Raw genomic sequence first — 24,536 nt, 5'->3', positions numbered from 1 at the left:
TAAGAAGTTGTGGAATTCTGTAGACTCCTGCATTATCACACTTTTATTACTGCCAATAACAGAAAAGCATGTTCAACGCATGCTTTACTCCTACACATAGCTTAATGAAATAAGATACACATACAACTGGAGTATAGTGGTAAGGCTGGTAAAACATCCAATTACTGCCGTTACCTAACAGCCAAAAACAAACATCCACTCCATTCTTAAAACAAACTCCGCCTCCCCGCCTTGAGCATCAACCTATTTTACAAGACAGGCAGTCCTCGGTTATCCGACACAATGAGTTACTCAAAATAAAGTTTGATAGCGAAACGTTGTAAAGCGAAACACGTTTTCCCATAGGAACACTGTTTAAATGAAAGGTTCCGTTCCTGAAGGCATTTTTAATGCTAAAATACACAACATATTTTACGCAGACAAGATACGCAGCACACACATAAATTATATAGTGCATATACTGTATTATATATATATAATATAATATAAAAATATAATATATTATATAGTATAATATATATATATATATATATATATATTTTTTGTACACATAAACAACTTTGCAAAGCGTCGTAAGAGCGTTGGATAAGCTGTTTTGGCGTTGTAAAAATGAACATAGGTATGCATTGCATAGCGTTGGATAAGCCATTCGTTGTAAAACGAGGACTGCCTGTATTGATCCATTAACACCAACATGCCACCTGAGACCATTTTGAGGACTAAAATTGGACTCAACTCCACCTCAGGTAAATGCGTAAATTTCAACTGTAACCACTATGGGGAATAATTCTAACAAAAGCAGATTTTTTTTTTTTTTGTCAAACCCTGTTGAAACCAGCTATCTGGTCATAGCTCAGCACACCTTTTAAAAAAGGCCAAAACCCACTGCATCTGCAGCATCAGTAAATCATTTGAGCAACAAAAGTTTTTAATTGAATCCGCGTTTGTGCTGTCCTCAGAAGATATTTCTACTTGTGCTGTCCTCAGAAGATATTTCTACTTGTGCTGTCCTCAGATGTTTCTATACTTGTGCTGCCATCCATAAGGAGAACTCCTTAATTTCCTAAAACGTGGGGGCTCACACAGCAAGATACACAAAGAAAAAACAGAGAGAGCGCACTAAGTATAGATATATATACATTTTATATGGTTAAAAAATGTTCCACAAAAGTGGACAACAACAATAATGAAATAAAATAACTTACAAACTAACTGAAGGCTTGCAGAAGTGAAACCGGGAAATCCGGAGATGAGATCCGATAGGTAGATGTCAAACGGGTCCGGAACTCCTGACTAAGTACGTTGTATGAAACGTGTTGAGATCACGAGGGGCTGCTGCGTGAGGGTCCACAAGCTGGAAGAAGTATACCGGTCAGAGAGAGGAGGACGCGACCAACTAAGTATCGTGGGTCCGGACCAGTTTTACATCTACCCGTCGGATCTCATCTCCGGATCTCCCGGTTTCACTCCTGCAAGCCTGCAGTTTGTAAGTTATTTTATTTCATTATTATTGTTGTCCACTTTTGTGGAACATTTTTTAACCATATAAATTTATATACCTATACTTAGTGCGCTCTCCATTTTTGTCTTTGTGCATTTGAGCAACAAATTGGACATTAAATCCTCCTGCCAACAAGCTCTACCGTTTAAAATTAACTAGAAAACTGTCAAACTCTTAAATAAAGACATACAATACAATACAAATCCTCTAACTCCCTTGACAGTCCAATATGATGGTGTGGCTAATAACACCAGCTGTACCACCTGACAAGTGGTCAAGCAAAACTCTTCTTTATCGGCATAACTCTGCATGCAAAATTCAAATGTCCTAGTAAGGCTTGTAATTGTTTTAACTTAATTTTATTAACCGATCAAGCTAAACTAATCAAAGAACACAATTTTAGAATTGTAACGAGGTAACCTGAATTCCATTAATACTGAATCTAATTCTATGCTGAGAGATTATCACGGTGGCTGGACTCAGTCTTTTCACTTGCTAATGGAATTACGAATGTATTTGCCATCCATTGAAAAGACTCTGCAAAGAGCCGCATATCTCACTACCGTGTGGGCCAACAAATAAAAAAAATCAGCCAGGTAGTGCAATGAAGATCTGGAATTCGTCTGTTGCCCATGCGAAAACATAAAATAGTTGTATTTATAAAATGCTTTTCCAGGAAGTAATTTATTGAGTTACCTCTCGTTTTCAAGTATGACTTGGCATAGAGAAAAGATGACAAATACATGGTTATAGTACATTAAGTGAGTGGGGTAATACATTATATACAAGACATTGCATGCACAGTTAAATATAATATGTTATATGTAAAAGTTACAGACCAGATTAAAATGTGTGACTGCTTTTGTTTTGAAAGAATTTAAACTGGTGGTGGCGGCTGTGAGAGTCTCCGGTAGATTGTTCCTGTTGTGAGGTGCATGGTAAGAGCAGGAGTGGCCGGATCCTTTGTTGAACCTTGGGACCATGAGCAGTCTTTTGGGGTCTGATCTCAGATGATATGGGCTGCATGTGGTCGGGGTGAGGAGCTAGTTCAGATAGGCAGGTAGCTTGCCCAGAAAGTATTTGAAGGCAAGACTCAAGTGATGACCAATCTAGTTCTTTGAGCATTCACACAGTGATTTTTTTATTTTATTTTTTGTAGTTGATTTTGAAGGACAAAGCGGCATATTGAATTGTAGAGGGTATCACGTTTCCTAAGGTGAGTTTGGGGTGTCGTGCCATATACTATGCCCCCATTGTCTATAATTTGGCATTGGCATCTGCTGTGCAATGCGCTTTCTGATCAGCAGACTTAGGGAGGATTTGTTCATATATAGTACACCTAGATTGGCATAGGTTTTGGATGTCAGGGTATCAATGTTCAACCCAAATGTTAAATGGGAGTCAAACCATATGCTAAAATATTTGAAACTAGTAACAGGGGCTAGGATAGTATTACAGTTGGTTCTGATCTGGAGCTCATTCATTGGAAGCTTGAGAAATGTAGCCTTGGTCCCAAATACCATTGTTACAGTCTTGTTGGTGTTTACAGTGGCGACCAGCTTAAATTTAATACGACTGCCTCCGCGGGTAATTTAAAAGCCCGTTCAGACGCAGGCTTTTTTTTTTTTTTGCTGGCGCTTCCCATTGTTCAGCGCATTAGCGCTGAATGGGGAAACGTGCCGCGCGCGGCCGCAAGATGCGGCTGGCGCGCGGCCAAGTTTGGCGGCAGCCGAAAAAAGCCCCGAAAAATTGCGGGTAATTGTTAGAATAAAGCTGGCCGCAGCAGTAAAAACAGATTGTTTTGATTAATCCAATTTTCAAGTCTCAAATGGTCAGGTAGAAGTACGTGTCCAAGGTTGTAGAGGCTCCTTATTTAACTGTATTTTCGCGCAAACTGTTTTGTAGTCAATTCAAACAAATTGAACACTTTTTTTTTTTTTTTAATTGGAATATCCATTTATACCCCTGATATACTAGATGTGGTGTTATTTAAAATACATCTTAAAACCAATAAAAGGGCAGTCCCTTCTTCCACTAGAATGAACCAACGACATTGATATGTTTTTAATGGGTTAAATTTTACCATTGCCTTTGATGTTATAAGACTAAACAGGAAATGAAACATGTGTCTTACTAAACACAAAGGGACACTGCACAGAATGGAATAGCTAAATGACGTAAAGCTTCCAATTTGCAAACATCGTAATCTGAAAACTAACATGAGTGTCTGCCAAATAAAAAATAAAATAAAAAAATCACTTGCATTAACCTCTAAACAGGTCAATGCCATTGAGTTACTGTGGTGCTAGGAAGGTCTTTGACTTTCTCCCTTATGCCAGTGTAATATAATTTCCGGTGATTCGCTCCTATAAATTACACTAAATCACTGACGACCTCCACGCTGCCAAAGACAGAGGTCATTACACTCTGCTCATATTACTCGACCTATCTGCAGCATTTGACACCATGGACCACCCTCTTCTCCTTCACATTCTCCATACTCTTGGTATTCGGAACAAAGCTTTATCCTGGATCTCCTCTTACCTCTCCCATCGTACTTTCAGTGTCTCTTTTGCTAACACCTCCTCCTCCTCTATTGATTTCTCTGTGGGGGTACCCCAGGGCTCTGTCCTGGGACTCCTTCTCTTTTCTCTTTACACACTCTCTCTAGGTGACCTAATCACATCTTTTGGGTTTAAATATCACCTCTATGCTGACGACACACAAATTTACCCTTCAGCCCCTGACCTTACACCTGCTTTACAGACCAAAGTTTCTGAATACCTCTCTGGAATATCATCATGGATGGCCATCCGCCGACTGAAACTTAACATGGCAAAAACAGAGCTCCTTATACTTCCTCCCAAACCTGGCCCTACTACCTCCTTCCACATTGCTATTGGAAATACGATCATTCACCCAGTGGCCCACGTACGCTGCCTAGGGGTTACACTTGATTCCTCTCTCTCATTCTCCTCTCATATTCAAAACGTTTCTAAAACTTGTCGCTTTTTCCTCCGCAATATCACAAAGCTACACCCTTTCCTCTGTTACTCAACTGCTAAAACTCTGACTCAGGCCCTCATTCTCTCACATCTCGATTACTGCAACCTCCTGCTGTCTGGCCTTCCTACCTCTCACCTGTCTCCCCTACAATCTATCCTAAACGCTGCTGCCAGAATCACTCTACTCTTTCCTAAATCTGTCTCCGCATCTCCCCTCCTGAAATCCCTCTCCTGGCTTCCAATTAAATCACGTATCTCACACTCAATTCTCCTGCTCACTTTTAAAGCTTTACATTCTTCTGCCCCTCCTTACATCTCAGCCCTAATTTCTCGCTATGCACCATCCCGACTCTTGCGTTCTTCTCAAGGATGTCTTCTTTCTACCCCCTTTGTATCTAAAGCTCTCTCCCGCCTTAAACCTTTCTCACTTTCTGCCCCACACCTCTGGAATGTCCTTCCCCTCAATACCCGACTAGCCCCCCCGCTATTCACCTTTAAGGCTCACCTTAAGACACATCTGCTTAAAGAAGCATATGAGTAGCACTGGATAATCATGGACACATGACACATAAAGCTTGGCCCCCTGCAGACGCACTTACTAGTATTCCCTCCTACTGTCTCTGTATGTTCTTCCTACCTTCCAATTAGATTGTAAGCTCCTCGGAGCAGGGACTCCTTCCTTAATGTTACTTTTACAGTATGTCTGAAGCACTTATTCCCATGATCTGTTATTTATATTATTTGTTATTTATATGATATGTATTACTACTGTGAAGCGCTATGTACATTTATGGCGCTATATAAATAAAGAAATACAATACAATACATGGACATTCTGAAACATTGGCATTGTCATGTACTGGTCTTAAAACATAAGGCAAGTGTCTCCTTTTCTCATTTATTTTGAGTAAAAACACGCTTCCACTTAGAGGGGCATCGCCATACTTTACAGTTAAACAAATCAAAATGATATACAGTTTTTGTTAGACTGGAAAAGCCAGAAGGAAGAGGTAAGTCTTACACCGAGCCAGAAACAGTGGTAGAGTAGATATTCACCCGAGCTCTGGTGGTAGTGCGTTCCAGACCTCTGAAGCTGCACATGAGAAGGCCGCACTCCCAGTGTAGGGTGCACAGAGAGGCGAACCCCCCTGAGGACCTGAGATCCTAGCCAGTATCCCTATGCGGCTTCAAACGAGACTGCAGATAGGCAGGCCCTTTACCTTGCAAGGTTTTAAAGCCCATTACGGCCAACTTGAACCAAACCCGAAAGATCACTGGAAGACAGTGCAGATTGCACAGGATGGGAGTGATCTGCTCAAAGCGAGAAACATATCTCTGCAGCATTCTGCACAAGCTGGAGCCTCTGCATCAGGTAGTCTGGCATATATGGCATTTCTGTAGTCCAACCACGTAGACACAAATGCATGGACCAATAATTCAAGGTCCTTACATGACAGTTGACACAAGTCCATTCAAGGACTCCATTTCCACAGGCTCTGTATCACAAGATTGGCGTAAAGCACATGTGGTGCCTATATTTAAAAAGCGAGCTTTATCGCAAGCGGGGAATTACGGACTCGTAAACTTGACTTCAATAGTGGGGAAGCTACTTAAAGGTTTAATACGGGATAATATTCAGGAATACCTAATGGAAAACAAAATATTAGTAATAGCCAGCGTGGATTTACGAAGGAAAGATCATGCTAAACTAACCTTATTTGTTTATTTGAGGAGGTAAGTAGGAATTTAGATCAGAGTAATACAGTTGATGTGGTCTACTTGGTGTACAAAATAAAGCAAATTGGACTCCATAAAAATATATGCACCTGGATTGAAAACTGGTTGAAGGATACACAACAGAGGGTTGTCATAAATTGAACTTTTTCAGGTTGTGAGTGGAGTACCTCAGTGATCGGTACTAGGACCCCTGCTTTTTAACTTGTTTATTAATGACCTTGAGAATGGCATAGAGAGCAAAGTCTCCATCTTTGCTGATGATGCTAAAATTGTGTAAGGTAGTAGAATCAGAGCAAGATGTAATTTTCTCTCCAGAAGGACTTGGAGAGACTGGAAACTTGGGCAGGTAAATGGCAGATGAGGTTTAATACAGCTAAATGTAAGTTATGCATTTGGGAAGCAAGAATAAACAGACAACTTATAAATTCAATGGGGATACATTGGGGGAATCCTTGATGGAGAAGGATTTGGGAGTGCTTGTATACAGTAGGCTTAGCAATAGTGCCCAAAGTCATGCAGTAGCTGCAAAGGCAAACATGATCTTATCTTACATTAAACGGGCAATGGATGGAAAGGAAGTAAACATAATAATTCCCCTTTTATAAAGCATTGGTAAGACCACACCTTGAATATGGAGTACAATGTTGGGCACCACTCCTTAGAAAAGACTTTATGGACAGAGCAGAGAAGAGCCACCAAATTAATAAAGGGGATGGAAAATCTAACTTGTGAGTAGAGGCTAGCTAAATTAGACGCCTCTTTTCTAATGTAAATAAATCTAAGAGGGGATATGATAACTTTATACAAATATATATTTGGGTACAGTACAAGGAGCTTTCAAAAGAACTATTCATCCCAAGGGTAGGACAAAGGACTCGGGCCATGCCTTAAGGTTGGAGGAAAGGAGATTTCACCAACAACAAAGGAAAGGGTTCTTTACAGTAAGGGCAGTTAAAATGTGGAATTCATTACCCATGGAGACTGTTATGGCAGATACAATAGATTTGTTTAAAAAAAAAGTTGGACATCTTTTTAGAAAGGAAAGGTGTACAGGGATATACCAAATAAGTAAACATGGGAAGGATGTTGATCCAGGAAGTAATCTGATTGCCAATTCTTGGAGTCGGGAAGGAATTTATTTTTCCGCTTATGAGATAGCATTGAATGATATGTCACTGGGTTTTTTTGTTTGCCTTCCTCTGGATCAATAAGTTAGTATAGATATAGGATAAAGTATCTTGTCTAAATTTAGCATAGGTTGAACTTGATGGGCGTATATGTCTTTTTTTCAACCTCGTCTACTATGTAACTACGTAAGCTCCAAAGCAGCCTCAGATAATAAAAAAAAAAAAAAAAATAAACATTTAACAACTGAGGCCACTTGGGCTCACATGTTGAGACTGGTCAAAGAGGATGCTGAGGTTACGAACCTGGGACACGGGCAGTGGCTGTACACCATTGATTATGGGAAGCTTGCAAATCCCCTGTCCCATACTCTGGCATCTTGCCGAACCCATAATCCTTGGTTCAGTCTTGTCAGGATTGAGCTTCAGCCAATTCATCTCCATCCATGCCACCACCTCGTCTAGACACGCCGTCAGTGAGGCAACAGCCGGCCCTGGGCAGCCCTGGAAAGAAATATAGATCTGGGTGCCATTAGACTATGCTTCTGGATGATTTTGCCCAGCGGTCGTACATGTTGAACAGGAGCAGTGACAGCATTGATGCTTGAGGGACCCCAAAGGGGACAGGTCTCATGGGTGACACCTGAGCCAAGCAGGAACCAGGCAACCCATATTAATGCGGTCTCACTAATACCAGCTATGTCCTTCAGGTGGTACAGCAGCAGCATCCCATGATCAATTGTGTGTCCGCTGAGTGGTCTAACATGACAAAAACAGAAATACAGCCCTTGTCCATCGCCGTCAATAAATGGTCTGCCATACATACCAGGGTCGACTCGGTCGCTAAAGCCAGACTGCGTGGGGTCGAAGAAGCCGACCCTTTCCAAACAATCTTCCAGCTGGGTGAAAACTACCCTCTAACACCTTCCCTACCATGGAAGGTTGAAGATTGGACGGCAGTTGGTGAGAACATCAACATCTAGACCCACTTTCATTAACAGATGATGGACTAGTGCCTTTTTCAAGGCCACTGGCACTTCCCCCACAGCATGGGATCTGACTGAAATAAGTGTTTTGAATCTATTAAATTAATGTTTTCAATTGTGGAGTCCGTGTGTTGCGGTCTTTAGTGATGTCAAGTATTTGAAATATTGGAGAGTCGTAGTATTATTTTGCAACCAATACTGTATAACACATTTCCATGCAGAACATTTTAAATATCTCTGCTGTTCACACACCTTGCCATAATCGTTCTTGCCAGTGACAGTAAAACGCATACAACCAGTATACAGGTTACAGAATTAAATTCCTTATCAAATCATACTCTAGTAGCACATGTTGCTACTCAATTTCAGTTTTAATATTTTTAAATACAATTTCACTGTAGCACCTTTCTGGTGCACAACTTATTTTTTTCCTAACCTATACAGTGATGCAATGACTTCATCAATATGCAATTATAGAAGGTAAAACAGTGAAGCCCAAAATCAGAATGTTCCATATGTCGAATAATTTTTGCTTCGTAACAAAAGCCTTTAAGGCTGAGCTTATAGGGCAGGCTACATTGACGGCGACGAGACCGGTGACGTCGCTGTCGCAAAAGTTGTAATTGAGTTTTTGCGATGTAGCTGGCTGCATGGTGCGGTGACGTCCTGTAGAGGCTATGTGATTGGCTTATTGCAGTCATGTGGTGCGGCCGACGCGGTAAATAACAAAATCCATTGATTTCAGCGATTTTGGTCGCGGTCACACCCTCTATAGGCGCACGCAACGGATTACATTTGCTTGTTTTGACGCGGTGCGCCGTCGCCAGGACTAAGCGCAGCCCAAGAAGAAAAAAAAAACGTATTAAACGAGTGACATTGTTGGTTATGTAAATGTTTTAGTTTTACTTCTGCACTTTCTCCTCTCCTTCACTCTTGCCCACATTGTCCATCTCTTGTGCATTGTCTAGTCTTAAACTTTGAGACTTGCATTACTGTAACTCTGTAGTTTAAAGTAAACTGTCCAGGAGTAGAGAAATTATATCACAAATGGCAGCTTTCTTAAAAAAAAACAAAAAAAAACCTGTACAGCTATCCATAACATCCTTTTAAATGGGCAATCCCTCCTAGAAACAAAGTGATTAATTCCACTGGCATGTTTTAGGGTCTCATCTGTGTAATTGATGCCTTTTTACCCAAATGTGACACCTACTTTATAAAAATTAAAAAAAAAAACACAAAATGTAATGTGACGTTGGACTTGGAAGGGGTTTGGTTTCCTCTGGCTGTTCCCTTTGTGATGTGACCGTGTAATTGGGGAGGGCTTATACCGCCAGTCTCCCCTTCTCCCCTCATCTTTATTAGTTCACTGATAAGGAGAGGGTGGGGCAACAGTAAAGACAACACTTAAATGCCAAACACTTCCCTGTCCATAGTCCCCTTCAGAAATTGAACTGGCAGACTGGGATTGCACCTTTTTTCTTGATATAATACGTTAGAGATATGTGCTTGTCTTGTTTTTAATTTTAGGGTATAGTACAAGACTGCACTGTCACCTTTATATTTTTCCTTTTGAAGCTTTTGATATCTGCATATCACTTTTATGCAAGTGCAGGGAACTTGAGGGGGAAGGGAGGCATTTGTCTGTTAGTGCCAAGGTGCGTGAGATTTTTTTTTTTTGGGGGGGTCGAAGCGGTTACAGAGGCCCCGCACTCTTCAGCGCGAGGCCTCTGTAACTCGCCTCAATTGAACCGGCTTCGGACCACGCGTCAACATGGCATTAAATTACACCGTGGGTCATGTGACATCACATGACCCCATGGTGTAATTTGCCGCCGCATTAAAGGTAAGGGGAGCGCAACACGAGGAGAGCAGGCAGTGGGTAATGCTGTGACCACATGCTCAACACTTGCTTCTCAAATCTGTCTAGTTAATAAAAATATATCTTCTTTTTTTTTTTAATAGAAAATGTTGCTGAGATTAATGAAAATTGACAGTCATTCCTCTATTGCTTTTTGAAATGTTAAAGGGTTTAGTGGATGTCAGGTGCTGAAGTCATTGAATGAGTCCAGCAGTCTATAATAAACTATATTCCCCCCCCCCCCCCTCCCCTTGTTTTCTCTTAAAAGTAGCTTTTGAAGATTGAAATGTACTCCATATTTGATCTTATTGAAGCATTTTAATTGTAGAGAAGCGTAAGATCTTGGAGACAACATTCTTCTTTAAAGTGTTTAATAACATTAGAAAGGGAAATAAATGAGTTATTCAATAGATATTTCATTGCTTCAGTTTTTGTTGTATTGCAGTGATCTATTCAAAATGTAATCCCTTCATACAGAAAAATAAACTTGTTACATTTTATTTTAAATATACAAATGTTACAACATATTCCTAAAACTATGTTTGTTTTTTAGGTAAATTGTATTTGAATGGATTGCAAGATGTCGAGAGTGATATTCATTTTAACATTCTTGTTGCATGGATTTATGTTCTGCAAAGGAAATTATTCCAGGTTACTCCTAGTATCCTTTGATGGATTTAGGGCGGACTATTTAAATAAATATTCCAGAAGTTTACCTAATCTCCAGGCGTTTATAAAGGAAGGTGTATTGGTAGAGCATGTTAAAAACATCTTTATCACAAAGACTTTTCCGAACCATTATTCCATAGTAACTGGCCTATATGCTGAAAGCCATGGCATTGTGGCTAATTCTATGTATGATCCAGATACTAAACAAAGCTTTAATTTGGCTAACGATTCAGATCCCATCTGGTGGAATGAGGCAACTCCTATTTGGTTGACAAATCAAGTTCAAGGCCATAAAAGTGGTTCTGCAATGTGGCCTGGTAGTGACGTGCTCATACACCATTCCACACCTTCAGAATTTCTGATGTATAATCACAAAGTAAACTTTACTCAAAGAGTAGATAACATTACCACATGGCTTACAAGAGCCAACGATCCAATCAACTTTGCAACACTTTATTGGGAGGAACCAGACGCTAGTGGACACCGTTTTGGACCTGATGACTTTGGAAACATGTCTCAAGTGTTGAGCGCAGTGGATCAGAATATCGGCTATCTGATGTCAACATTGAAAGTATTAAATCTTTGGGATATGGTTAATGTGGTAATCACCAGTGACCATGGCATGGCCCAGTGCTCAAAAGAGAGAATGATTCAACTTGACACTTGCCTTGGTAGTGGAAACTACACTGTGGTGGATATCGGTGCAGTTGGAGCAATACTGCCACTTTCAGGTATGTAAAAATTTACGTTTTAATTTGGGTAAAGATTATCAAAAATTGCTATTGATCACGAAAATCTCTTGGCTTGAATTCTAAAGAAAGCATGACTGAGCCAGTTGACAAATTGACAAATCACATTTGTGCTTTCTTTTTGTACAAGACGCACCACATCAAGTTAGCTTAAAAACAATCCGTGCATGCTGGTTAAACATGTAAACATTTGTTGGGTGGCTATCTAGAAAATGCACATGGAGTCATGTTTTTAATGAAAAATAATTTGACTCCCATAGAAAAATGAAGAGCAAAAATTAAACATTTTACCTTGGAAGTATGAAATAAATGCATTTTAAAAGTGAAATAAATCAAAATTACATAACACATGTTTACTTAATGTTCACCAACAATTTAATGTTTCAGATCCGGATTGACCCAAGTAATGGTGTCTGATAATATGCTAATAATACAGGACATAAATTTGTGTCTGTTAGTGCACCATTTGCCATGGCATTAAACTCAAACCTACACTAAAAGCCAACAGCCCTTCTAACAAACAGGTGTCTGTGCAATATCATATCATTGTTCATTTTGTGTGTGTGTGTGAGTATTTATAATACATAAATTCAAATAACTGGCATGTACAGATAATTCAGTAATGAAGCCCTAGTTCTAAGGACAATACATTGCAGTACCTGGAAACTTTCCATAGTGACCCATGAAATGGGTTCTGGTAGCCGTGTTAGTCCAGTTGCAATAGTACAAAATGGTATTCTATACTATAGAATCTGTTATGTTATCACTGTTGTAAAATTGTATTCTTATATTAAGCATACAGCAAATAAAAATATCACTTGTGAGCACATTCACATGTCTCTGAAAGGTCGGCAACCCTGCTTTTTCCCACCATCTCGTACCATACCAGGGACTCTGGGTAATGACATGGAAATGAGCACTCGGTGTGTCATTACCCAGAATCCCTGGCTGCAGTGGAAGAAGCACTGTATGCTTAGGCTACGGCCACGCTGCCACTGAGAGCGCTCATGCTTGAGAGCAGTGACGTCACCAACTCTCCAAGCATGAGTGCTCAACTGTCCTTCAATAATTTTAGGGCGGGGGGGTGGTGTTTAAGAGAGGGGACAGGTGGATGGCTAAAGGCTACTGTGATTGGTTTGTGACTGGTGCATTTTCATTGGTTTCAGAAGGGTCACGTGCCCATTCTCAGCGCTTGGAAATCAAATTTTCATGTCTCTCCAAGCGCCGAGCTTTGGAGAGCGTACGGGCGTGGCCGTACTTATTGGGAATCACTGAAGTGATCGTGTTCAGCGGCAGCGTGGATGCGGCCTAAGAGATAATGGGGGGGGAAAAGCAGGGTTGCAGACCTGTCAGACGTGAATGTGCTCACAAGTGATTTTTAATTTGCTGTAGGGTGGATGGTTTTTTGTGACTTTTTATATTAACCATAACTGTATATTAATAAGGAAATTCAAAAACTTTTTTTTTAGGTTTTTTTATTTTAAAGGTGTTTACTCAATGCATTTAGATATTTTGAGACTGAGGAACATCCTACTCAGTACATCACATTTGTATGAAAAGCACAAAAATATTGCAGAATTTAATAAAAATCTTGTGTCCTTTTTGTTTTACTCTCTCCTCATAGATAAAATGTATGTGTACGAGAAGTTAAAAAACTGCAGCTCTAAAATGAAGGTTTATTTAAAGGAGGATATTCCAGACCGTTATCATTACAAACACAATAGCCGCATTCAGCCCATTATCTTGGTTGCAGACGAGGGGTGGACAATTGTGAAAAATGGATCGCTTGAGAAACGTAAGTGTACCGCGGACTGAACACAGGAAAAAAATAAATCTGTCGCGTTACCCAGCTAAACTACGGATCAGAGGACTTTTTCTCCATAGATCACTTATGATTGTGAGATGAATATACTGTAGAACATACAGTACTGTATGTTCACCTGATCCTTTGACATGAGTGGATGAAGGGCAAGTTGTGCCGGGGCACATGTGGGAAGAGGCGGACAGTGAGAGGGCGTACCAATGAGACCAGGGCAAAGAAACAACTGTAAACAGCGTTGTTGTTTTTTTTTTCTTATGACTTTACATTTCTGATTTGGATAATATTTGAATGTATCTTCCTGCGAAATTGCCCAATGGAAGCGTCATAATGGAACAAAACACTTGCAAATGTCTAGCATTTACAGGGGTGGACAAAAATATTTAAAAAAAATGTAGGTGCCAGACTGACATTTTAGGAGCCAGAATTTGAAGGGGGATGCAAAGCCGAGGGATTGGCTGTAACGGAATCCGCCCCATTCTGCGGCTAAATGTATCTATTACACACACAGTGACGCACACAGAGATTTATGTATATACAGGCATACCCCACATTAACATACGCAATGGGACCGGAGCATGTATGTAAAGCGAAAATGTACTTAAAGTGAAGCACTCCCTTTTTCCCACTTATTGATGCATGTACTGTACTGCAATCGTCATATACGTGCATAACTGATGTAAATAAGGCATTTGTAACAGGCTCTATAGTCTCCCCGCTTGCGCACAGCTTCGGTACAGGTAGGGAGCCGGTACTCCTGTTCAGGACATGCTGACTGGCGCATGCGTGAGCTGGCGTTTGCCTATTGAGCGAGATGTACTTACTCGCGAGTGTACTTAAAGTGAGTGTACTTAAACCGGGGTATGCCTATATTACACACACACGTGAGTATTCCAATATATTTTTCCTGTATATGTTTTTTCCTATTTTTATCATTTAAAATGCAGGCTGCACCACAATTTATAATCCCTGTAAATTAATGTTTTCATGCCAGGTAAAATTTGTGTTTAATAGATCAAGAAAGGAGCTATCATTTACATAGTACTGTCATAGGCAAATACTGTATTGCATTCCAATATACATTTATATCTATATGTACTCACTCAGACTAACTGGGATCTGACTAATTGTGTGTGTGTGTGTGTGTGTGTGTGTGTGTGTGTGTGTGTGTGTGTGTGTGTGTGTGTGTGTGTGTGTGTGTGTGTGTGTGTGTGTGTGTGTGTGTGTGTGTGTGTGTGTGTGTGTATATATATGTATATATACCCTATTTCCTCGATTCTAAGACGCACCCTTGATTTAATAAAAAAAAATTTGGGGGGGGAAAGCATTATATTAAATGTGCAGAATTTTTTTCTGGGGGGAGAAAGAGAGGGGGGTCGTGATAGAGGGGAGAGAGGGGAATGGGGGGAGAGAACGGGGAGGGATAGGAGGGAAGGGGGGAGAGAGGGATAGGAGGGGAGAGGGATAGGAGGGAAGGGGGGGAGAGAGAGAATGGAAGGACACAGAGAGACAGACACACAGATATACATACACACACAGATATATATATATACACACACACAGATACACAGATACACACCGACCTCCTTCTGCACGTGCAGCTCACACAGAGATTTGATGGGGGGAGGGGGGCTGCTGTGAAGACATACTCCTGTCCGTGGGATCTCCACTGAACTCTCTGCACCTCATGGAGGGGGGCGGCGGCCATTATCTCTCTGCACAGAGGGGAGTGGGGCTGTGATCGCAACTATGCTAAGACCCGGCCAGCATCTGCAGCATATCTCTCTGCACGAGGGGGAGGAGGGGGGCCCGTGATCGCAGACATTTTTGCTGCAGACAGAAAACCTGGCAGTCGTCTCCAGCAGTGCCCCCTGGCTGTTTTTTTTATTTATTTTTTTCCCCCAGTACATAGATTGTAAGGCCTCGGTCCTGCTGCGCTCGTTGGCGCGGGCGGCCATGTCGCGAGTTCCTCACCAGCAGGGGAATCCTGCTGAGCCGGTCCCGGTCCCCCCTGGCGGCACAGAGCACTACACGCTGTGGCGCGTCAGCCGCTAGGGGACACAAGAAAATGGTGATGTCTAGCGTTGACGCGTCACGTGGTGTGGCTGTGAGCCAATGGGGAAGGGAGGCTTCGGGAGGAGGATAGGCTTCGGAGAGCGGGGAGGAGTGTGGAGTGAAAGCGTGAGTGCCTGTCTGTGTCTGTGTGTGTGTGTGTGTGTGTGTGTATGAGTGCCTGCGTGTGTGTGTGTTTAATACTTACCATCAGCAGCTCCAGCCCGAGTCCGTGGAGGGAGGGGGGGGAAGAGTAGCGGGTCCCTCCGCTCAAGCCACGCCCCCCCTCCCTGTCAAACCTATCACTCCCGCCCACCTCCCGCTCCCGCTCCCGCTCCCTACAGACCGCATATCGCGGTCTGTGTATGTCAGCGCACCGCCTGTCTGCAGTGCGGGTGCGCTGACTCTGGGAGCGGGGCCTTAGCCTTACAGACATATTTCAGCCACATGAAAAAGGGAAAAAACCTGCTTCTTGCAATCGAGGAAATACGGTATATGTATAGATATATATGTACGTACGTACATACATACATACATACATACATACATACACACACACACACACACGCACACATATACACACGCACACATATACACACGCACACATATACACACGCACACATATACACACGCACACATATACACACGCACACATATACACACGCACACATATACACACGCACACATATACACACGCACACATATACACACGCACACATATACACACGCACACATATACACACGCACACATATACACACGCACACATATACACACGCACACATATACACACGCACACATATACACACGCACACATATACACACGCACACATATACACACGCACACATATACACACGCACACATATACACACGCACACATATACACACACACACATATACACACACACACATATATATATATATACACACACACATATATATATATATATACACACACACATATATATATATATATACACACACACACATACACACACACAATATGTATGTCTCTCTGACACTGGGATCTGACTGCAAACGTGCAGTAGCTGCTGTATTTTAGTCTTTAAAACAGCAGAATAGGCTGCATTGTGTTAAAAAATGAAAAAACTAATAATAAAAATGTATTTATTACAGGATTGAAGCAGTGGATTTCCGGAGCTGAACTGTTTTGTCTCCGGGGACTCCCTGTTTCCAGAAATACTTGCCTTCATAGTGGTGCCGGTATCTATACAGGCAGGGAAATAGTAAGCCTAACATAATAGCGGCTTTAAATGTCCTGCGGGCCAATAAGCATCTGTTATGTCATCCATTGCGGCTTCCAGCGTGACTGGAACATTTAAAGTACATAAGGATACTGGTACCGCTACGGAGGGAAGTTTCTCTGGAAGCAAGGGTCAAAGGAGCTACAATTGACACAGGTGAGCTCTGGAGTCCTCCTGCTTCAAACTGTCAGACGCAATGCAGCCTGTTCTGTTTCTAGACTGTTCACTGCCTACATCAGTGATTTCCAACCTTTTTTGTTTGGGGGAACTCTTGAAGTATTTCGAAAAATCTCAGGGAACCCCGATCTGGCTGACACATAATAGGTTCGACGGGTCAGTCACAAAATTTCACACCTCACGAGCCACCTCTATTTCCCACCCTTTACCCATTTATTTCTCTCCCATCCGTCTCACTAACTCTCCCCCCCTCCCGTCTCGCATGTATTTTATGTATTATGTATTTTATGTATCCCTTGCGTCTCACTCTTACTCCCTCTCTTCCTCACTCCCTCCCGCCCCCCTCCTCTCATTCGCAACTACCTTCTGTCAATTACCGCACTCTCACTCAATCCACCGTACAAAATACATACCAAAAAACCCCACCCCCATATGGGGGGGTCTGTGGTCCGTAGGAGGAACCCCTGAGACTGCTTCAAGGAGCCCCAGGGTTCCACGGAACCCTGGTTGGGAATCACTGGCCTACTGTACATGCTGGTGCAGGACACTGCCTACACTTGCAAAGTCATGTGTGGGAGGAAGGGTTGTGGTTACCAAAGCACTGCACTGATTAGCTGATCCCTGGGTGATGTCATGGCATTTTACAAAAGGGCTTCTGGGACTTGTTGTTTATCTCTGTAATATGTGCCAGGAGGGAATTTTTAGGTGTCTGGGATTGTTGCACCCCAGAGCATTAATTTTGCATTTTATTAAAAACCTGAAGTAAACTCTTTCCTCCCTATTTCAGTGGGATGTCATGGCTATGACAACGATCTTCCCAGTATGCATCCATTTCTGGCTGGACACGGGCCAGCCTTTCACAAAGATTACAAAATGAGCACCTTAAACAATGTTGACATTTATCCCATGATTTGCTACATTCTTGGATTAAAGGAAGAGCCCAACAATGGAACTTTCTCCAACACCAAGTGCTTGTTGACCAACCAGTGGTGCATTCGTGTCCCCGAAGCTATTGGAATAGTTATTGGAGTAATTATGGTTCTGACCACTTTGACATGTCTCCTAATTCTTATGAAAAATAAGCTACAGTCACCACATTCGTTTTCGCGACTTCAGTTTCAGGACGAAGATGATCCTTTAATAGTTGGATAATTTAACATTTGATTTCAAGCTGAGCACAAGAGAGCACCTTGAACCAAATACTTGTTGATCTGTGGTAGTGATGGATAAGTTAATGGTTTAAACTAGCAGTACTACCTAAGCAGGTTGACACGTTGAAGGTTTTTTTTCCTTCTGCATTTAGCACCCATTTTTAAATTATTTTTATTGGTCCTAACATTTTGTAAATTTATTTAAATAGGTCTTGTTTGGGCATTTGCATGCACTGATATGTCATAGTAGCATAAGTGGGTGCCATGGTTTTGGATGTTTAGCTAGTACTGCTGTATTCACCTACATAAAAACACTTAATTAGGTATTTAAAACAGACGTTAAGTAGCTCCTAATTGATTGCATGTTTTTGATCCCATTTTGCAGCTGCGATCTAATGCGGCAGATCTTAAATTCTGTGTGTCCTACTGTTTTTGGTTGTATTGTGGTGGTAGTTCTGCACTGAAAGATAATGACGTTTAAATTCTAATCTTATTTGTACAACATTTTGTCAAACATTTGTACAGTTTAAATTAACACACATTGATACAATGGCTTAATGAAAATATAAAATATATTTTTGTACATAGAAGTTTTAAATGCAGTAGTGAATCTCTAATGTTAATATACTTGAAAGAATTGTAACAGTATTTTTTTTTTAAAGAGGAATTGAAATTTTTAGCATTTTTTTTCGTGGTGGTATACTGTATAAGTTCTTGCATTTATTTTTGCTTTATTATTATTTACATTTATCTGATACAAAACTGTTTTACTTGATATCTTCTATGGTATGATTTGGCTCATCTTTAGATATGCTTATAAGCATAAAGGGAACGTGGTCTCACTCGCATAACATAAAATTGCAAAATACATGTACACACTTTGGTTACCATCAAAGATATGAAATGCACTTCTGAGAAGCACATTGTGTAAAAAGGCAAAATTACAGAAACCTGACTGTAGCAGAAGACCGTTTATTTAATTGAGAAAATATATATTATATATATTTTTTGTTACTCGCTTTGTAGTCACAAGTATTGTTGCAAGCAACATTTGATTGGAAAATCCAGAATGGGTCCCAGGAAGACCGAAGGGTACCTTAGAAATACAGTACCTAACCAGGCAGTTGTATTTTCACTATGAGATTTTGTGTTGGTATGTACAGACACAAGTCAAACTGTTCAGCTTGAGTATTTAAATGTTTGTAAAACCTGCAACAATACTTAATTTTTTGTTTGTTTTTTATTGTTAAATCTGGGTAGTTCAAGCTTGTTTTAATGTCATTACACGAATCATCCAAGGCATACATTTGAGGATTTCTGCAATGATGACATTAGGGTTGCAGTGAAATAGTCGCAACAGACTATTCTTTGGTATTTGGCATCTATCAAATTGACACCTTATATTTTTAGATTTGAAGACTTTCATTGTAGTCCTCAATGTTTTTCTTAAATTTTTTTTCAAACAAGCCATGTTTTAAATTCTGTAATACCAATGTGTCACCTACTAGTGTTCTTAACCATTCTGTTTATTGGCCGACTACAATTTTTATTTGCTATGTAAATGTCAACGAAGCTGGGAACCAAATTGAACATGATCTGCCAAAGAATAGTGATTGTAGTAATTGTATATAAACTGAGATGGGGGTTATTGAGGGATTACAAATAACATGCCAGATCTTCTAACTAGGACATCCACCACGTCCTCTTATGTTGCTGAATTGAACTAATACCATGTACGCTTTGGCAGGATATTATAATTGTGTAAATGTATTGCCATGGCTTGTTTTCTGTTAACCACACACCTGTTTTTAAAAATATGCAAAGGACTGTGAACTTTAAACAGCCTATAATATGAGTGAGTGAAAACGTGTGGTTTTTTGGGGGGGTTTTTTGTAGCAATAATGATATAAAGATTGAGTGGTGTACTGTATCCGTGACATGCTTTGTGTCAGAGTTAGCAGAATATTGCATGCAGTAGTATCTCAGACCCTTATTCGATATGCAGTAAAGCAGATTTTTCCAGACAAAGCGGAAACTGCTTCAAACAATACAAACCTGTTCTTCAGCTCAAAGCAGCAGTCTGCACTTTTTGTTGCACTCGCTTCCATTTCTCTACTTGCCGTTCCCAATGCGGTTTTATTTTTAAAATCTCGTGCTTTGTTCAGGAGATGGAAGCATTTAAAATATTTCAGGGAGGTTAAAATGGAGCTCTCCCCAGAACCCAGTGCAGTCTCAGATGCTAGAGATTAAAAAAAATTATGCGTTTTAACACATTAAATATTTTTTTTTTTTTTTTTTTTTTTAAACCATTGCTCAGGGGGCAAGATATTAATTTTAGAAGTTAAACGCATATACGTTTCTGTGGGGGCAAGGTGATGTCATAGGAAAAATAAATACATGAAAAAAAACTAGTACATACAATTGTAATTTAGATGTGTCAAATTTGACAAAGCTTGGGCTCCTGCCAGTTAATTGCCTGTCACACTGGCCAGGACATTTTAGTTTTCTAATGTAATTAATTATCTTTATACTTGTATAATTAAAACTGATGATTTAAAAAAAAAATGTATGGTTTTGAGCATCATTTGACAAGACATGTTTAAATGGTTAATTTAGGAGGCGGTTATCTTTCTTGCCTTCCTTTTAGGGTCTTGCATAAATTAAAAAATGAGTGAATACATGTGTCCTTATTTACAATCATAACATACATTGCAAACAAAGCAACTGTAGCCAAATCTACCTCCCCTGACCTCGCCTTCTCTTCTGTCTCGTGTCGCCAACTGTCCTCCACTATCTCCCATTGCCAAAATATCTTTGCCACTTCTGCTGTCAACCCTATACCCCCCCTCCCCATGCTCGCATCCCCCCTATTACTCCCTCCTCCCTCTCTCACCCCACCTCCAATCCTCCTGGGCCTTACCTGTAGAGTGGGGGTGCGAGGCCTGTCCAGGCCCTACGAGAGGGTGGCCTACCCAGGCGACTGAAAATGGATGTTGGCTTCTGGTTTTGTACCGTCAGGGCAGGACACTCCCGCCAACAACATTTTCTCCCAGGCTTTATCCAATGTCTGGAATTCCCAACCATGCACATCAGACTCCTCCCCCAGCTTTCAGAAGGTTAAAAGCTCTCTGAAACTCGCCTTTAAGGAAGCCTATCTGACAGCTTTGCTCCCCCTGCAGCATACAAAGACTCACAATGAGCAGCTACTTATACCTTTGTTTCAACTTTCCCCTTATTCTCTCTAGACTGTAAGGTCTCACGATGGCCTTCAGTACTTGCTATATTAGCCTGTTAATTTTCTTTTGTACAGTATGTATTTCTGTTTATGTAATTTTCCTGAATGTATAAAACCCCATTATGCAGAATATAATGGCACATGATAAATAAATTATAATAACCAGGGCTTGACAAATTTATACAAAAACCTACTCGCCAGACAGAGACTCGCCTCCCTAAAAAAAATAATTGTTTTTTTAAATGGTGTGTGCTGCCTCTCTCCCTCTTCTCTCACCCCTCTTGTCAGCCCCCTCTTTTTGTTCTCACCCCCTCCTCTCACCTATCTGGCTTTGGTGGAGCTGGGCTGCAGAGGAGGAAGGCAGGTGGTGGTGGCAGAAGAGGAGGACCACAGGAGTGGAGCAGAGGAGGAAAACAGTGCGCACCCAGATTAGAGAACTGCGGACCATGTCGGTACTGCAGGAGCAGCACAGGAATAAGCTCGCTATGTGATGCAATCTCGAGGGCTGTAGATGTTTGCATTGATTATCCGGTCGGCTTGGATTCAGGTTTTGGCGGTCTCGGGACTGGCTCTGCCATTGGCTTCCTCTGTTTGGGTGGGTCTTGTGCACTGCGGGATGTGGCGAGTGTACACTCGGGAGCTCTGCCCTCCTATCATGTTACTGCTGGAGTGATGTGACCATCTACTGTTTGTCTCCCCACATGGGTATTAAGCTGTAAGATCCTCAGGACAGGAACTACTGTCTCCAATCATTACAGTACTTCTGTCTCTGCACTTATCCCTTATCCCATCATTATATTCCCTGTGTAACATATCTGGTGGGTATAGAAAACCTATACATAACAGATTTTGTTGCACAATATATTGTGCGGTAACAGAGCAATTAGATGAGATGTATTGCAAATCGCATGGTTACTGTTGGGTGATACCAATATTTTTATATGTAGATGCAACATCCAAAAGAATGCATTGAGTTGGCGTCTTGCTGCTCAATTGCACTGGAAATCACGCGATAAGTGTTAAAACGCAGGCCAGAAAATACGTCTTTTTTAAAAATCTGGAACATCAATGTCTGGTATGTATAGCGATTGTGGCTAATCTGAATAGCGCATCTAATTGCATTCAATACTTTGCGAAAATAAAATGTTTGCTATAAAACTAAGGCAACATGATTTGAAGCTTTTGCGAGCCCCCAATGTGGGTACTGCCTACTTGAAATGGTCTTGAAGACTTCCGTGTCGGACCGCTGAGGCGCGCTCTTCCCTGGCAGTCTTCCTGTGCTCCTCCTGCTGTGCTGACATGTTCCGCTGTTCTCTTCTCCTGCCTCTGCTCTGCTCCCGTAGTCCTCTTCCGCCACGCTGTCCATCTCCTCTGCTGCTCTGCTCCCGTGGTCATCCTCAGTTCTCTTTTGCCGCTGCCCGTAATCCTCTGCTGCCAAACTCACCAGCTGTTAATTTTGTTCAACTCGCCACAGGTGAGCGGATTTGTCGAGCCCTGTTAACCGCAGCAGGATAAGTATTTCCCAATAATATCGTTTGTGTCCATTGCACTTGGTTTAAAATATTTACTTTTTTGTTTTAAACATTCCTTTTGTTCTTATAGCCTGTGCCAATGAAGAACTGTGAAAAAGTTTGTGCTACTACATGCCAAATGATCTTGATTAAATTTAAAACTGAAATGCATATCAACCATAAATACTGTACATGGATTCCTTTCCGATTTGATTAAACAAAAAATGACCGTTCTATGTCTTAACAGTAGCTCCATGTTAAAATGGTTAAGAAGCCAAAGGTGACACTGCTCATTTGCATGTAATTTCCCAGAATCCCTAGCTGCAGTGAAAGTATTGTATGCTAATAGACAATGAAAAGCAGGGTCTCGGCCAATTCTGCAACATGTTAATGTGCTCACAAGTGATATGATGTCTAACAGTATTAATTGGTCATGTTTGAGGGATTTTAAAGTTCACTGTGCAGTAAACTGAGGGAAAGTAATTACAACCACCTGTGTCTTGCACATTTTTTGATTAATATTTAAAATGGCAAAAGCCAAATATCAGTAGCCAAATCAGGTATGTAATCAGTGCTACAGACAAAAAGGCTCCAATGCTACATCTAATGACAAAATATATATTAATGTACTAAATAATTTATCTATAATCTTTCTTCATATATGGGTCATTTAGTTCAATATTATTGCCAAAATATTTGAAGCCTACAAACACGTCATGATATTTTTTCCACTGCACAGAGAGATGATGAAACAAAAATTGTGTGTGTGTTGTGGCTCTCTGTCCCCCTCTGCCTCCTGTGACTGTCCTGTTGTAGGGGCGCCTCAGCAACTGAGCACTGTGATAATAGAGGTTGGTATATTTATGTCATTTGAAGTGCTACTGGGTTTGTGAGCTAAATGTATACTAACAAGAGAAGAGAGAAAAAGGCAACAATGCTACATTCAATATGACAAATTATTGAGTAGTGGGTTTGGGTTTTGTGCTTGCGAAGATTGTATGTGTTTATGTAAGCAGTGCTACTGAGAGCTGCATCCCTGTACCTACTCTTTATTCCTTCCTACATTATTTGGCAGGTGTTTCCTTTACAAGGTTTAGATACGAGTACACTACTATACCAATGATGGTAATTATACAGAATTACAATAACCTTTTTTAATATGGAGGTATTACTATTGACATAGTGTTTAAGACGCAGCAGCGTTCAAGAAGACAGAATCCTGTCTCGTTCAACCCGTGCTGTGTGTATTTTGGTATATGCAACTGAAAATATATTGGGTAAATCCCATATTTGAATCCTGTCTCATTCAACCCTTAATTAAATTAAGATTTCACACCTAGGCAGGGAACACCCTGTGTAGAAAAACCATCTGTTTGAATGGCCTCACGTGCTAATTAAGCAGACTGACTTAACTGTCAGGTGACTTTTTATGCCCATATAAACACAGGCATAGCAGCCTTAAGCTGCCTGCAGCCCATCTCCAAGTAGCACATTGTAAGTAGCTGGAAAACTGAAGTTTAAAAGGAAGTTCAAAAGAAGTGAAGACGTGGACAACACTACTGTCCCTGATTCCTGAATTTGATCTACGCTGGAAAGGAGGATATTATCTATCCCAGACTGCACATCTCAGGACTTTACTATTGCTGTGATGCCGCCTTTTACTATTTATATTTGCTGTGACCTCACTTCTCAAATTAT

At 40.9% G+C, this 24,536-nt stretch overlaps 1 protein-coding gene across 4 annotated transcripts in view; it reads left to right on the top strand.

The window, feature by feature from the left end:
• The window catches only part of ENPP4 (ectonucleotide pyrophosphatase/phosphodiesterase 4), a 26,085-nt gene extending 5,315 nt beyond the window's left edge, over positions 1 to 20,770 (top strand). For 3 of the 4 annotated variants that reach the window (XM_075598540.1, XM_075598542.1, XM_075598541.1), the window contains 3 exons: positions 10,765 to 11,611; positions 13,254 to 13,424; positions 17,729 to 20,770. In XM_075598540.1, the coding sequence (XP_075454655.1) occupies positions 10,780 to 11,611; positions 13,254 to 13,424; positions 17,729 to 18,093 (1,368 nt within the window). In that variant the 5' untranslated portion in view covers positions 10,765 to 10,779 and the 3' untranslated portion in view covers positions 18,094 to 20,770. Of the gene's footprint in view, positions 1 to 2,660; positions 2,718 to 10,764; positions 11,612 to 13,253; positions 13,425 to 17,728 lie in introns of all 4 variants that reach the window. The other variant, XM_075598543.1, reaches the window with a different exon arrangement.
• The last annotated feature ends 3,766 nt before the right edge of the window (positions 20,771 to 24,536 follow it).

This window comes from Ascaphus truei, chromosome 4 (assembly GCF_040206685.1).
Source record: "Ascaphus truei isolate aAscTru1 chromosome 4, aAscTru1.hap1, whole genome shotgun sequence".
NCBI classification, from domain to species: domain Eukaryota; kingdom Metazoa; phylum Chordata; class Amphibia; order Anura; family Ascaphidae; genus Ascaphus; species Ascaphus truei.
This window is presented reverse-complemented; position numbering and strand designations above follow the sequence as displayed.